The following is a 16,398-nucleotide window of genomic DNA, read 5'->3' as shown; positions in this document are numbered from 1 at the left end:
TATAATGTCCGAGGCTGTAGGCTCGAAGGTGCTCTTTGCTTTAGCCGGAGATGCAGGCTCGGTTCCTTGGGATGAAACCGAGGGAATATCATGGGAAGTGGTCTCAGACATTTTGAAAATATGGAAAGAATAAGTTGAGTGGATTCAGAAAGGGAGTTAAAAAAGAGTAAGGGAACAGTCGATTCAAGGAATGACGGAGTAAGGAGCAGCGACACTCGAGCAAGAGCAGTTAGCAAAGATGGTAACAAGGTTGTTCTTTTTACGTGATATAAGCGATGGATCAACAACAAACTTGCTATGGAGGATAACTATATATGGTGAAGATGAAGAAGTGCAGTAAAGAGTGAAAATGAAGAAGGAATGGGTCGTAAAAATGTTAGAATGAAAAGGTGAGAAGGCCTTATATAGGTAAGGGCTGTGACGGTTACGATTCCCCAGCCAACCAGGGAGCGCCACGTGCCCCATCATTAATGAGGAATGACTTGAAACGACGTGCGTGCGACGATTGTCAGAGCGGACCACCCGAGATAAGACACGTGGCCGATGGCAGAAGAACGTGGTGCAACTGTTCCCGCCAAAAACGAAAAGATAACGACGGACAAAGGGAGTCACTGGTTTAGTGATTCATCCACTCCCCGTCACTCTGACAAATCTACGATCCAGGAAGTGTGGGGACTATCTGTATACGGTAAAAACCGGGTATGTGTTAAACCGGTGAGAACAAAGGCCGAGGAAAGAAAGGGACAAAAATGTGCATGAAGGCTCCCGTTCTGAACCGGGGGAACGCTTAGACCGAAGCAAAGAAAGGGCATCATTTGGTCCGGTTATTTCATGACCGGGTTGTTCGAGGCCGTATGTTCGTTTGATCGTGGCCGGTGGTCCGGGAGATCCATTGCACGGTTGCCACGCGTCGATGGCGTCCCGCTATGTTCAACTGCCAATCGTACGGGTGTCAGATCGTACGGTCCACCTAATCCAACCTAACCCAACTCAGAGCTTTTTTATTATTATTTTATTATTTATGTTGTGTGAAGCCCATAGGGCACTACTATAAGTAAGGGGCATTGCCCTCCTCTTAGAGGGTTGGCTTCTACATTACCAAGAACTCTTGTAACAGCAAAATATACAAATCTCCCTCTCAATATATCAAATTCGATCTATATTTATTGTGCTTATTTCTTACGTTTCCTAAATCAAATAACGTTTATGTGTTAGTAGATGTACGAGTCTATAGCAAACCATTGATCATCAATTGCTCCTTTATAGCATATTCATATATTTCTTTTCTCTATTGAATAAGGTCAAGATATAACCACATATCCTATACCTCACTTACAATTTTAATTGATTATCCAAAATCGGGGTAAACAATTACTTTGATATAAAGTTGACAGGTCTTGTGATATAAATTTTATTAAGGATTTTTTCTTCTCTTTAGACAATCTAATTTCCTAGGAACCAAGTCTCGTGATGAACAATCTAGAGAAAACATAAAAATACAGAATTGATAATTAAATTAACCCTTAAAATCTAAAATTTCCGGCTTGAGGACTATAAATATTTATCTAAAAGTTTCAGTTTTAAAATATTATAAGACATTAGTTTTTAAATCTAATGAGGTTTTTTATGACTGCGCGAAGCGCGGTTAAATTCATGAGTTACTCTTTATCTTAGGCTCAAACTCTTTAGATCGTTTTCTAGAACAATGAAACATTTGAAAATAATAACAATAATCAATATCTTCTTAATTTCAAACGCAACACATATTTTGGATGAAATTATTTTGGCTAAAACAATACTTATATTTAATATGAATAATTATATATGAAATGGGAACTATGTTAATGAGAATAAATCGTAGACCATTAGTCGTATTTTGAATACATGTCATTTAATATCTACACTATTGGACGATGTTGAACAAGTGCTCATGGCTGCTAACATGGGTTAAAAAAAGCTTTAGTCAACTAAGCCTATCATTAAGTTTTAGGTGAGTCGCAAGAAGTTTAATTATTAATTAATGTCATCTCATCCTCAATAACTCTAGATCATATTCAATTAAAAATGTTACATTTTGATATTAACAAGAATTATTAATAAATCATCATCATGTTTAAAAAGCAGCACAATAGTCGTATAATTTGATTGTTGGAGGATAGAAGTTAGACCAAGATTTCGATTTTCGAGAACTATTTTTTTATTGGGACTCAATAGGGTAGTAACTTTCAAGCATTTGAAACATTTGCTTGTTGACGTAGCAATGCGTAAATGATGACTTAGTTGATAATTTATCTCGCAAGATAAAATTTAAAATTACATCTATTTCATAATCCGATTTGGTTATGGATACTAACTAATATGGATATAGTGTTTATATCAAAGTTTTGACATTTATCACCCACATGAAAATAATTTCGGGACATAATTTTGAGACTATTAATCCCGGGTAGCTCTACTTGGAACAAAACGACTCCTATAATATTTTATGGAATTATATTATTTGGTAATTTTCCGATCAATGATTTCACCAAATATTTTCAACGAGTTAAATTGTTGTCTCCTTTTACCCTTGGCTCAATTTCTAAATTTATTTATTCGGCTTCCACTAACTTGCATATGCCGTTAGTTTACTTTTTTTTTTCTTTCTGAACGTATTGTTCTTTCAAGTCAATACTACCAATATTTTGTAAAAACTCTTACAGAAAGGTGAAGGAAAAAAATCTGAGGCTGATTGGAGTAGCACATGAAGAATGCTCACCTGCAAATAAAAAGAGTTTGCGAGTCAGCGACAAATTCAGAAGGTACAAAGCTCTTTAAGCAGCGCACCTTTTTAGAGGATGAGATGCAAGAAAAATTCGTGCAACACATGTAAATTGAAATTAGTTATTAAAAAGTACAAATATAAATGTTGGTTGACCAAAATATCTTTAAAATGTTTTTTGATAAAAACTCACAATGAAATGACACAACTGAAATTAGTACATGTTAGGATGAAGAGTTTTAGTAATAGCTTTCAGTTGTAGGAGTACAAATAGATCCTTCACTATTTACATATTTCTAATCCTATTTTTTTTTCTTGATATGAAGTATTCTTATCTATGTGAGATTAGTATAAGAGTGAAATTCCAGCAGAAGATGCAACATCTACTTATATTGTCGCTGAAGAATAGAGCTAAAATTGGTGAAGCTCATCTTTAAATGCTTTATTTGTTTACATATATAAAATAGATTGATGTCAGTGGCGGAGCCACAACCCAGCAAGGGTGCTTAACCTAACACCCTTTACCGAAAAATTGTACCACATAAAATTATTTGTGCTGTATATTAGGATTTGATCAAACTTTCTTGGGGTTTATATAATTTTTTTTTTTTTTTTAGTATTTCCATCAAATATAACGGAAAGAGTTCACTAAATATTTTATGGAGACTAAAAGTGTTAACTTCTAGAAAACTCAAAGAACCAAAATCAATATATATATATATATATATATATATATATATATATATATATATATATATATATATATATATATATATATATATATATATATGTATGTATGTATTACTTCTTTCAAATTCAAACACCCTCAACAAATTTCTGGCTCTGCCACTAATTGATGTATATGGTTGAGACATTCTCTTCAACCTTAAAATTGGTCGTCTTTCTTTAGTTGAGGTTCTACTTTACGTCTCCTCCTTTGTTTATAAAAATATTCCCCTCTTAGTCCATTTTCAACCTTGCATCGGTTTAAGATTTTCAAAAAGATGGTACATAACTCAGATTAAAAACGCTCTCTTCTCTCTCTTCCTATTTTCATGCAAAACCTAAATCACAGTTTTCAATCTTGACCATGGCCGCCATGGCCACTGGCCAGTCCACCATGGTGGCTGGCCAGCCTGCACCGGTAAACAAACAGGATATCGATAACATCCCAAGATGCAATATGCCAATCTCTTCAAACCTTCAGTTCTGAAGGAAACTACACAATCTGAAATACAACCAATTCCACTAAAAAACATAACTTATTTACAAGGAGAACCCTATGTCAAATGGACAGAAGATGAAGTTGCCCGGATGAACTTGATAGAAAATCTTCAATATGCTGTAATAGGGAAATTCTCATATGGGTGGCTAGATTTAGAGCAATTGAGGCGAATGATTCCTGCACAATGTGGAATTAAAGGTGAGTGTACAATAGGATTTTTCAGACATCGGCATGTTCTTATCAGATTGTCACTCATGGAGGACTTTATTAATTTTACTTCAAAGCTAGCCTATTATATCCAAGACAAAGAGGGTTATTCATACAAATGAGGCCATTAATCTATGATTCTAAGCTCAAGATTAATGAGGAAATACCTAAAGTAATGGCTTGGATCTCATTTTCCAATTTGCTGCCTACTTATTATGTAAAGGAATCTCTTTTCACATTAGCATCTGCAGTGGGCAAACCTTTACATTTAGATATGGCAACTATCAATAAAACTAGACCTAGTTGTGCTAGAGTCAAAGGTTCTAGTGGATTTATTGGCAGACTTACCCAAATCAGTGAGAATGGATATAGAGGATGAACAAACTGGGGCAATAAGGACTATTAAGGTGCAAATACATTATGATTACCTTCCTAAGTATTGCAAGGAATGTTGACTACAAGGCATGATGAAAATGATTGCAGAGTAATTAATCGAGAACTTGCAAAATATGTGGATGAGATTGAAGGCAAAGAGGAAGGTTCGAGTGCAAATGAACAAGCAGGACAAATGACTAATGCTGAAGAAAATTTCACTATAGAGCAGAATAACCAAGGGGTAAAAGTTGATATTAATAAGGAAGTGGAAGTAGCAAGGCAGATGATGAAGAATCAGGATAACAATACTGGTAAAAAACAAGGAGGTAATCACAAACAAAGGAAGAATAATGAAAGGCAGAACTACAGGGGCTATAATAACCAATCTAACATTCAGCCAGAATCTTGCCTAGTGGGAGGGTCTTAGGCAATCCAGGAAACTGGAAGGCAAAGCAGAACAATCAGAATAATCTTGTGGGCACCAGTACAAGTAATCTTGCAGCATTGATAAGATGGAACAATCTGGTGACAATGAAGAGCACAAAAAAGAAACAGCAGTAATCCAGGTGAATCAAAAAGAGCAGCAGGGGCTGGAAACAACCAGAGCTCTTGACTATAGTACACAAGTCAAGGAAAAACAACATGATACAAATGCAGAGAAAGAAGTGGATATTGGAGTTGATAATGAGTTAGAACACACTTCAACTGTAATAGAGGGGTACAATAAAGGAGATTTATCTCCTAGGTTGGTGACTAAGGCAAGAAAGGAAGGGAGACAACATAAAAAAAGGGATAAAGTGTGCCCCCCAAACCAGTAGGAGGTGTACTGACAAGAAAAGCTCATGCTAAGACTACATCTCAATGAATAGCTCTCTTATTTGGAATATAAGGCCTGTTAACACTCAACAGGCCTTTGAGAGAGTAGTCTTACTCAACAGGCAAAAGTCGTTCAGTTTTATAGCTTTAATGGAGCCTTTCTGCCATTATAGGCACATTGAAATGTATAAACTATGGGTTAACATGGGAACAGCTTGGTACAATGTAAATGGCAAAATATGGGTTTTTGTGGAAGATAAGATGCAAGTAGAGGTACAAAGGGACACTGAACAGATTTTGTCTTTGAAACTTACTGACACTTATGATGGGCAGGAACTACGTGTGGCAATTGTGTATGCCAGCACAGAAAGAAATACCAGAATTGCTCTGTGGGATGACTTATATGATATTGCAACAAACATGCAATTGCCATAGTTAGTGGGAGGAGATTTCAATGTCATTACAGATGATATGGAGAAATATGGAGGAGTACCTGTACAATTCTCAGAAACAGAAGACTTCATACACTGTATAGACACATGTCAACTAACAGATTTGGGATTTAAAAGAAGCATGTATACTTGGTGGAATGGGAGATCAAATGAGGCTTGCATTTTCAAGAGATCGGATAGGTGCTTGGGAAACCAAGCTTTACAGAACCTTTTTCCCAACTTTGAAGTAGAACATTTGATCAAGCAAGGTTCAGATCATAATCCTTTAGCCATATCTACCAGATCCAGTTCTACCCCAATCAAGAAACCTTTCAGATTCTTGAATTTTTGGGTGGAGCATGAATCTTTTTTGGATGTAGTAAAGGAGAACTGGCAAGAATGGCACAGTGCTGACCCCTTTTTTAATTTCCAGAATAAATTGAAAAAGGTGAGCAAGGCACTGGCAAAATGGAGCAGAGATACATATGGGGATATTTTCAACAGATAGCTACTTTGGAAGAAGTGGTGAAGATACATGAACAAGAGTTTGAACAATATCCTACCAGCCTGAATAGAGGAGATTACAGAAGGTGCAAGCTGGATTAATAAGGTTCTATGCAATTGAAGAGAAATTTTGGAAACAAAAGACAGGTATGCAATGGTTTGCTGATGGAGATAGGAATACAAAGTTTTTCCATGCTCATGTAAATGGAAAAAGAAGAAGACTGCAGTTGAAAAGGATTCAAGATCATGGAGGGGATTGGGTAGAAGCAGAGGAAGATATAGTCGAAGAAGCCATCAGATTTTATTCAGATCAATTCAGAGAAGAGACTATTCGCTCTGATTTTACCTTGCTTAAGCACATTCCAAAGATGATAACAGCAAAATAGAATGCTAAAATTCATGACTTTCCAGAGGAAGATGAGGTTAAAAGGGCAGTCTTTGGACTGAATGCAGATAGTGCTGGAGGACCAGATGGATACCGTGGGAAGTTTTATCAGGCTTGTTGGAATATTATTGCTAAAGATCTCACAAAGATGGTGATATCTTTTTTCTGTGGACATGAGCTGCCTAGATACATCACATGCACCAATTTGGTGTTGATTCCTAAGAAGAAAGATATTGTTACTTTTTTAGATATGAGACCTATCAGTCTAAGTAATTTTACCGGCAAGGTGTTCTCTAGAATCATACATGATAGATTGGTACACTTGTTACCAACTCTTATTTCTCCACAACAATCTGGTTTTGTCAAAGGAACAATATAGTGGAGAATATTCTATTAGTACAAGAGATAGTCCATGACATCAGAATCAGGGGAAAACTAGCTAATGTAGTTATTAAAATAGATATGGAAAAGGCTTATGATAGAGTTTCATGGCTTTTCTTGACTAAAGTTTTGAGACAGATGGGATTTGGAAAAATGCTAATTGATATGGTGTATAGAATAGTCTCTAATAACTGGTATTTTGTACTAGTTAATGGGCAACCTCATGGTTTTTTCAAATCTTCTAGAGGGGTAAAATAGGTTGATCCCTTATCACCTACTTTATTTATTTTGGCTGCTGAGTGCCTTTCTAGGACTCTAAATGAACTTCTTCAGACAAAGGGGTACAAAGAATATGGAATGTCAAAGTGGAGCTCATATGTGAATCACCTAGCCTATGCCGATGACACTATTATATTTGCCTCTACAGATAGATACTCTTTAAAGCTAGTGATGGATACTTTGGCAAATTATGAGGAAGTGAGTGGTTAGATGATCAATAAGTCCAAAAGTGCAGTTTATATGCACCATCAAATTTCTCAACGACTAGTTGATCAGGTTTTTTTAGTTACTAACATTCCAAGGAAGGAATTTCCTTTTACTTATCTGGGTGTTCCAGTGTATTAGAGCAGAAGGAAGAATATTTTCTACAAGGAACTGTTGGATAAGGTGCAGAACAGATTAAGCTCATGGACTGGTAAACTGTTATGTGTTGGAGGAAGGACTACTTTGATTAAACATGTGTTGCAAAGCATGCCTATTTATCTCTTATCAGCTTGTGATCCACTTACTGGAGTTTTAGCACAATTACATAGGATGTTTGCTAAATTCTTCTGGAGAAACTCAGTAGGAAACTCTAGCAGACATTGGGCCACATGGATAGTTTTGTGTCATCCACATGAAGAAGGAGGGATGGGGTTTAGAAGTCTGAAAGATATATCTAAGGCTCTATTTGCTAAACTATGGTGGAATTTAAGGACTAAAGAATCATTGTGGAGGAGTTACAAGAGTAATAAATATGTGAAAAAATATCATGCTGTGATTGCTCAAGTTAAGACAAGCACTTATATTTGGAAGAAAATGCTCAGATGCAGAGAGGAAGTGGAACATGACATTTGGTGGCTGCTTAAGCAAGGTAATTCTTATTTTTGGTGGGATAACTGGACAGGATTAGGGGCATTGTACTAAGTCACCCCACCAAACTTTGAATGTGAGCAGTCAGTGGTGCTAGTGAAAGAGGTAGCGGATGAAGGACAATGGAATGATCAAGCACTCATAAGTCTACTCCCTCAGGATCTGGTAGAACATATCTTGGAAAATGTATCACCTCCAAAAGAAGCTGATGAATTGGACAGACCAATCTGGAGAAATGAAGCTAGAGGTAACTTCACTATAAGTTCTGCTTTTCAGGTAATGAGACAGAGAAAAGAAGTCAACAATGTATATAAGCTCATGTGGATCAAAGGTATGCCTATTAAGATTTCTTTTTTTTATGTGGAGATTGTGGAAATCTAAATTACCTCTAGATGATATGTCACGACCCAACCCCGTAGGCCGTGACTAGTGCCCGATCTGGGCACTCAAACGCATTCTAGTATATTGCAGAAGCCGACAAGGCTTTATTTCAAATTTAGATAATTTCCAAAAATAATTCGGCAGAGTTTCCTTTGTTTTACGGACTATCCCATATACCCTGCACGCAGAAAATACCAACAAAGGCCACACAGGGCCAACAAAGCAACATTTAAATATATGCGGACCGGCCGCCGCGGTGAATGGGATCGCCCAAACACAACATAAGCATACGACTGTACAGAAAGACCCCAACCTACAAACATGTCTACAGACCTCTAAACAGACCGACAGAATCATATGACGGGACAGGGCCCCGCCGTACCCATGAACGAGAGTATACATATATAGAAATGACAGACTGTACCAAAAGATGGCTCTGAATAAAAGAGCGCTCCAAATGGCAGAAAAGATATCCTAGCCGGACGGATCGACAAACCTGTCGTCGGTACCTGCGCGGCATGAAAACACAGCCCCCGAGGAAAGGGGGTCAGTACGAAATATGTACTGAATATGTAAAGCGGAATGTACAGTAATCAGAATCATAATCGGAACAGAAGGTACAGAAAGTAAGTGTAATGTCCAGAATATCAAAATGCAGATTTATCGAAACATAAATAGTGCATGCAGAAACATATGCCAGATCCGGCCCCGCTAAGGGACTCGGTGAACAGAATATTGGCGCCCCCGTCTCCGGCGCCATAACACATCATACTTCAGAGTAGGGAATAGCTCCGTAACATATCACATCATACCATATCATATCAGGTGGCCACATCACATCATAGCACCACATATCAGAGCATAGATGTACATGGCACATCATACTCCGGACCCATGTACATGTCATACCTGCCCCCTCACATCGAGGCACGGCGAACAATGCAGAGGAATACGCTTGATAACATATCCTGGCCCGGGCTCAGTGAAAGAAGCATTGAGGCATCCACGAGTGGAGTAGTGAGAAACTAGATGCAATAAAAATAACATATATATTTCTAGAGACTCAATAAGGCATATCGAATAACAAATCAGACCAATGAAATCGGACGGAGTCATAGTAAGTGAATTTCGAATGTCACGATGAGTTACGGAAGCATAAATCTTTTTGAAATCGTTTCCAAGATCCAAAACAATTTATTATACTTATCGGAATATTTAAAACAATTTTCAAATAATAGATAGAGGAGTAGTTAAAACGTTCCCTTTTAAAGCCACTCGAAGACAAGTCATAAACACAAAAGGATAAAATCGTAAATAGTGGGCCCACCTCGGGTCAACCGAGGTGGTGGTCACAGATTGTGTCTAATAGACTTTATGAAGTCGCTTATGAAGGTTGTTAAGGTAATCGGATTTTACTTGCACAAGTTCTAGGGTTTAGGCACTTCCCTAACTATTTGTAACTTAACTAATTCAATTCTACTGAAAGAAAATGGAGCAATTTCAAACGTGGATTCCGAAGAGTGGAGGTGTTCCCCGAGATCCAAATTTAAACCTAGAACATCTAAGACATGCCAAGAGAAAGAATGGGAGAGCTTTACATACCTTTCTTGCCTTTTACGCTTTCCAAAACTCCGATCCCGTTTCGTCAAAAATCTGCAAATGGTCACCTTTACCATTTACTATTCACGAGGTTCAAAATTCCAACTTTGGTTTAGTATTTGCCTACCGAAATTTTGGCAGCATCTCCCCTATAAATATGACACCCCGAGAATTTAACTTGGCTCAAATGTCAACAACAACCAAACCAGCAACATTAATCCACAACGAGAATCGCATACTAACAGGAACAGACATCTTTATGTCTAAGCGACGACTTGCAACTAACTTCACATTTTCAATCTAACATGGATGTTTTCATACTCATTTACTCATCAACGTCATTCCAACATCATTTAGAGGCATTACACATGGTTTTTCATATTATTCGCAAAATATACAAACTTTCCACCGGAACCATAATTCAACCAAAACTTCCATTCTACGACAAACATATTCATAACATATTATTATCGTCTAACTTCATCAACGACAATCATAACTAGCACCTAAGTAATTCATTCTCATATTTACATCACAACTATATTAGAATACAAGCCTACCCAGAACACATATATGTAATTCTAATGCCAAACTTGGAGCGTTAAGTCTCTATTTACATTGTAACGACCGCGACGACGCAACTAACATGTTAAACAAAATAAATTCAACATATTTCCTCCTACCATATACCACACGGCCATAGGTCAAATTCCAATCTTATCAAATTTTCATCCACCTTTCACTTCCAATACAAATTCCACCATGACCATAACTATAATACAACACAAAATTCAACATAACCACACTACATGTACTCGGCCACATGCACACATGCACTTCCGCCACTCAAACTTCCATATTTCTATATTTCGTACTCATTTACATATACTACAACGCAAACAAACCTTCATAACGTAATTAGAAGGGATGAATTCTCACCTTCCTCTTCAAGCTTCTTCACTCCACCAAATTCTCCAAACGACGAAACCAACGGACTATCTTCCGAAATAATTATACCAAGTTGTAGAGGGACCTTGAATTAGTAGGAATATAACAAGAAAAAAATTTTTGGAATCAAAATTTGGAGGGTTGGTTTTTCTTGGTTATGGCCGAATGGCCTTTATGTTTGCTCCCAAATTTTTTTTGTTTTCTCCTTCTTGCCTTGTCTTGAGAATTCTAGAAAATTAACAAGTCTTGTCCCTTTTATTAATTAGTTGGTCACATGATTGATCACATGACCAACTTATTGGACTTGGGACAAGGCAAGGCCATGGCCGGCCACCCTTCATGGGTTGGGCTTGGCCTCCTAATTTTTTTCCAAGCCCAAAACCCTTAGCCCACATTGTTGGTAATTCATGAAACCACTTGTCGAAATTCCAATTTTGCCCTTAGTCGTTTCCAATTTTTCCACTTCTAAAGCTTTCGTAACCAACATATATATCTCAAATAAGACCAAAACATAGCATTGTCCTTAACTTACTACAATTATCTCAAAATGTCCAAATATTCAAAATACGGGTTATAACATGATACTTTGAAGAAGTGGGGAATTCAATTCCCCTCTAGATGCTTTTGTTGTGAAGATCCTAAGGTGGAAGATGTAGCTCATGTATTTCTACATGCCCCTGTAGCCCAACATGTATGGAAATACTTCTGTAGGCCAAAAGGGATTAATATTGAGAATTTACATCTTACTCAATTGATTAATCTATGGTGGGAAAACTGGCACAACATCAGGTAAGGTATATTTTTCAAGTTGTACCCTCCATCAGTGTTTGGGAACTGTGGAAGAGAAGGAACACATTGAGACATGGGGGAAACTATCCACTACTAAATTAATCTATCAGATTATGCACACCTTGGTACTGTTTATGAAGGTGAGAAGAAAGAACTTTAGGCATGCACCATACAAGTGGAGTACATTGGTGGAGGCCTTATATGCATATAATCCTTCAGTTAGGGTGATCAAAGTTAATTGGCAACCACCTAATGCTGGATGGGTGAAAGCAAATACTGATGGAGCATCAAGAGGCAATCAAGGAAGGAGTCCGTGGGGTTTTTGTGTGAGAGATTTTAATGGAGATATTATCCAAGCACAAGCTAAGGAAATAGAAGGAGTTCCCAGTACCAACACTCAAGCTGAAGCTATGGCAATTCTACATGCTTTAAGGTATATAGAGACTTTGCAAGTGGAAAGGATTCTTATAGAAACAAATTCTCTATTGCTTAAAAACATTGTGGAAAAGGTATGGGAAGTGCCTTGGATGATTCTCACTATAGTGGAAGAGATATGGAGACTTCTGAGAGGGAACACAGTGATTATGACCCATACTTCAGGGAAGGAAATAAACTAGTTGATTATCTATCTAATTTGGCACTTGATGACGGAACAATATCAGCTAGTAACTTTCAGGAACTCACTTCACAAGGTAAAAGGATAGTGAATAGTGACAAGTTGGAGGAACCATACTTGAGAATTAGGCCATGCAGAAGATAAGAAGTAAAGGAGGGGAAGGTGGAAAAGGAGATCCTCATGTTCAAATCCTTTGGGAGGAGAACAAGGAGGATTTGTTTTTTAACTAACAGTTTGCTCAATTTTGCAGGTACACACAACAATACAAGAATGGAATGCATACAAACAATGTGTGAAACAAGAACACCAGATCAAAATAGTAAGAAGAAGGGACAACAAAATTAGTACACAACATATTTACAAGCACAACAGAACAAGATATATGTTTTTTAGATTATTTTGAATCAATTGAGGATTGGACTTTGTGTGGTATTAGTGTCACTGGATACTCAGTCTATTGTCCAATTTTCAATCGAAATCAAAGTAATTCCAAAACGTCGAGATTCAAACATGGGGTGTACTAGATTTGCCGAAAATTCATGAGCAAATACAAGAAATTCGCACCAGCAAGCAACAAAATACAACAGAGTGCCCGAATCAGGTTGAAAATAACAGATACAATTACAACATCTGAGAAGGAAAGCAGGACTTACCGATTTGCAAGCTTTACAGATGAGATCTGCAAACACATGATGCAAGTGGGGGGGGGGGGGCTGATTTCTTACACCATGTAGCTCAAGATCGACAAAACACATGTAAAAGAGGAGGAGCATATCGGTGTTGTATGTCATAAACAGAGATTGGGACACAATCATATACAACAACAAAAGCAAAAGCATTGGGAAGTGGAGTACTTACCAACCTCAGGAGAATCAGCGGAATACAGCATGAAGAACAAAAAATGAAGCTATTTCTTATAATGTTACTGAATAAACACAGCAACATAAACAAAGAGAAGTGGAGATATTTGGACTTACGGACATGGAGGCGCAATAATAGGACCTGCTAGATAGGGTTTCCAAAAAGAGTAATTGTTGGCTTTATTTCCTATTTCTGTTTTGTTTGTGTTGAACCCGATCTGGACCATTTGGCTCTAGATTGGGCTGGACAAATAAATAAATAAATAAATAAAGGCCCAATGGGCGACCTTATTAAAAAAATGTATATGGTTGAACCATGGTATATAGTTGAACAACACTAGAATTTGGAAATAATGGGAAAATATCCTTTGACAAAGAAGTCTAGGATATGATCACGTGATATATTTTTAAACTATATAGTTAGATTTTTCTATAATGACTATCCTATATAAAAACATTTCACTATAAAAGTAAAGGTTTTTTCAGAACCGAATTTTCTTGCTTTACCTTTCTATAACATATTTTTTTTACGATACAATAACAATGATTTTATAATAATACTCTCTTTGTCAAATTACTCATCTATAACAATTATTTTTACAAAAACAGAATCTCTAAGATTATGAATAATAGGTCTTAGATTTTGACTTAATATTTAGAAATTTTAATTCGCTATAAAGAGACTGGAATCTATGAGAGAAGATACAATTATAGATTTCTTTTATCAATCTTGAAGGTCTTAGATTTTGACTTAATATTTAGAAATTTTAATTCGCTATAAAGAGACTGGAATCTATGAGAGAAGATACAATTATAGATTTCTTTTATCAATCTTGAAAACAATTATAGATTTCTTTTATCAATCTTGAAAGAATTTAAATTTCATGTATCTTTAAAATGTGTGACTTATAGTTTAAACATTTGTACAATATTTTGTTATGAAGTTATTAATAATGTATTAGCTTTCTGTTTTCAATTAGTGAAATATGCATATATGTTGAGATTTTAATATACAAAATTTCTTATCTTCTTTAACATTAAGAATTATAAAAATCTGATCTTTTGAATAATTTTTAGCTGTAACAATCAAATCATATTTAAATGTTAAATGTTGTTATTGTCACGACCCAACTCGTAGATCGCGCGGGCACTCACACTATCCTCCCTGGTGGGCGAACCCTTCCCTTATTCTACCCCGATTTGGATAAATCAAGCGGAAATTAAACACAAATACGTAATTAGTTTTAATATCAATAGTAAATAGTGTTCGGAAATACATGACATATACACCAAGGATCTGGTATGGATCATAGTACAAGAGCCACTAACATAAATACAAGTATGATAGAATACTAAAGTCTCAATACTAAGAAATACTGTCTCAAGAGTGCAAAAGAAAGACAAGCATGTAAGGAGGAGTTGCCAGGTTGCGGATCCATCTTGTAGGTCACCCTGGAAACTCTGGTAGGTAAGCCTCGGAATCACTTGCTAGGTTGAGAGGTAGAACCATCGACGAACTCTGGACTCTAGGAAAAAGTGCAGCAAGACTAGTATTAGTACAACACCGGTACTGGTAAGCATCATAGGTAAACAACAATTAGTTTACATATATAAAAGAAAGAAACTAACAGGTAGGCGGATAAGCAATCAAGTACACCTAATGAACAATCTCAAGTATAAGACCAGTCAATGTATAAGATCAGTCAATTTAAACGACTGAATGTATATACAATGCACTGGATAACTTTCAGTACCATACACACATGCTAAGGGAAATGCCTCAGAGTCATGATCCATAAGAACCCGCGAAGTCCATGTACCCATCATCCCGACAAAAGACCTCAGGCAATGAGCACTCTCTCGCTCCGGTAAATGACCTCAGATCAGGAGCACACATTTTGCTCTGGTAACAACCTTAGATTACAGACTCTCATCTCTCATTTACGCTCACCGGCAAAGACCTCGGAGGCTACACTCTCTCATTTATCATCATTTCAAATCACAGTTCAAGTCATGTCATCATATGAAATAAAAATGTATGCCATGCATGATATCAACATCAACAACAATCATACAAAAATCTCATCCGTTACTTGTCATGAAAAACACAACACAATTTCAAGCCATTTTCAGTATGCTTCCTTTTTGCGATGATAAGTGAGATGTTGGGAGAGAGCTGGATGTAAACATTGATCACAAATATAGCAAATATAACGACAAGCCCACATAATAGTTGACGGAACCAACCTAATTGGATTCACCTATATGCCATGCCCGGTGGCCTATCATGCATTCCTCGTCAATAACTAACTTCTACATATGCTTCACTAATTGAAGTCTAACCACAAGGTAAGCCGTAACCTACCTTAGTGCCGAGTTGGTGCCAAAAACTATCTAACTCGAGTTTCTCTTTATGAATTGCCTCTGAACAGTCAAAGTCTATCAAATTGTTATTCTACATTAGAATTCGAGACTAATGATACCCATATTTCCGTAACATTATCCGAGCGAAAAAAAACCTTTAAAATGGAAACCTGGGCCCACAACGGCAAAAACAGAAATTTCAAGTTATAAAAGGTTAAACCAAAGCTTAAGAAGTCCAAATACATACTAGTTATCATCACAAACTAGTCCCATTTTAGCATTAATTTCATCATCAATTGAAAATTCCAAATTTAGATAAAACCCCCCAACTTCCATAACCTAGATTCTTGAGATAAAGGAAGATACAAGCTTAGGAACTAATTACCTATTGATTAGATGATTAGAACTCAAGAACTTTCCTAACAAAACTCATTTGGATTGAATAAAATTCATAAAAACATCTTATGGTTTATGACCCAATTTCCCCAACTAGTTCATGAAAAAAATTACCATAGATTCCTTACTTAACCATAATTAAATTACAAAGAGAGAGTAGGGAACTTACCCAAAGAAGATTCACCCAAAAGCTCCAAAATTGCCCCAAAGTCTCCTCGAGGTTTCAATT

The 16,398-nt window shown here is 36.7% G+C and overlaps 1 protein-coding gene across 1 annotated transcript; it reads left to right on the top strand.

The window, feature by feature from the left end:
• The first annotated feature begins 5,855 nt into the window (after positions 1 to 5,855).
• On the top strand, positions 5,856 to 6,705 carry LOC132601431 (uncharacterized). Its single transcript, XM_060314510.1, has 2 exons — positions 5,856 to 6,263; positions 6,391 to 6,705. Exons 1-2 carry the CDS (start codon positions 5,856 to 5,858, stop codon positions 6,703 to 6,705), a joined length of 723 nt encoding a protein of 240 aa, XP_060170493.1.
• Positions 6,706 to 16,398: the final 9,693 nt, after the last annotated feature.

The sequence above is a fragment of the Lycium barbarum genome, chromosome 7 (genome assembly GCF_019175385.1).
Source record: "Lycium barbarum isolate Lr01 chromosome 7, ASM1917538v2, whole genome shotgun sequence".
Taxonomy (NCBI): Eukaryota; Viridiplantae; Streptophyta; class Magnoliopsida; order Solanales; family Solanaceae; genus Lycium; species Lycium barbarum.
Note: the sequence above shows the minus strand (reverse complement) of the source record. Positions and strands in the feature narration are given on the sequence as shown.

Coding starts and splice junctions, on each gene's coding strand:
- LOC132601431 (XM_060314510.1), top strand. CDS start 5,856: ATGGAGAAATATGGAGGAGTACCTGTACAATTCTCAGAAACAGAAGAC. Junction 6,264..6,390: donor TCCAGAATAAATTGAAAAAG/GTGAGCAAGGCA, acceptor CAGCCTGAATAG/AGGAGATTACAGAAGGTGCA.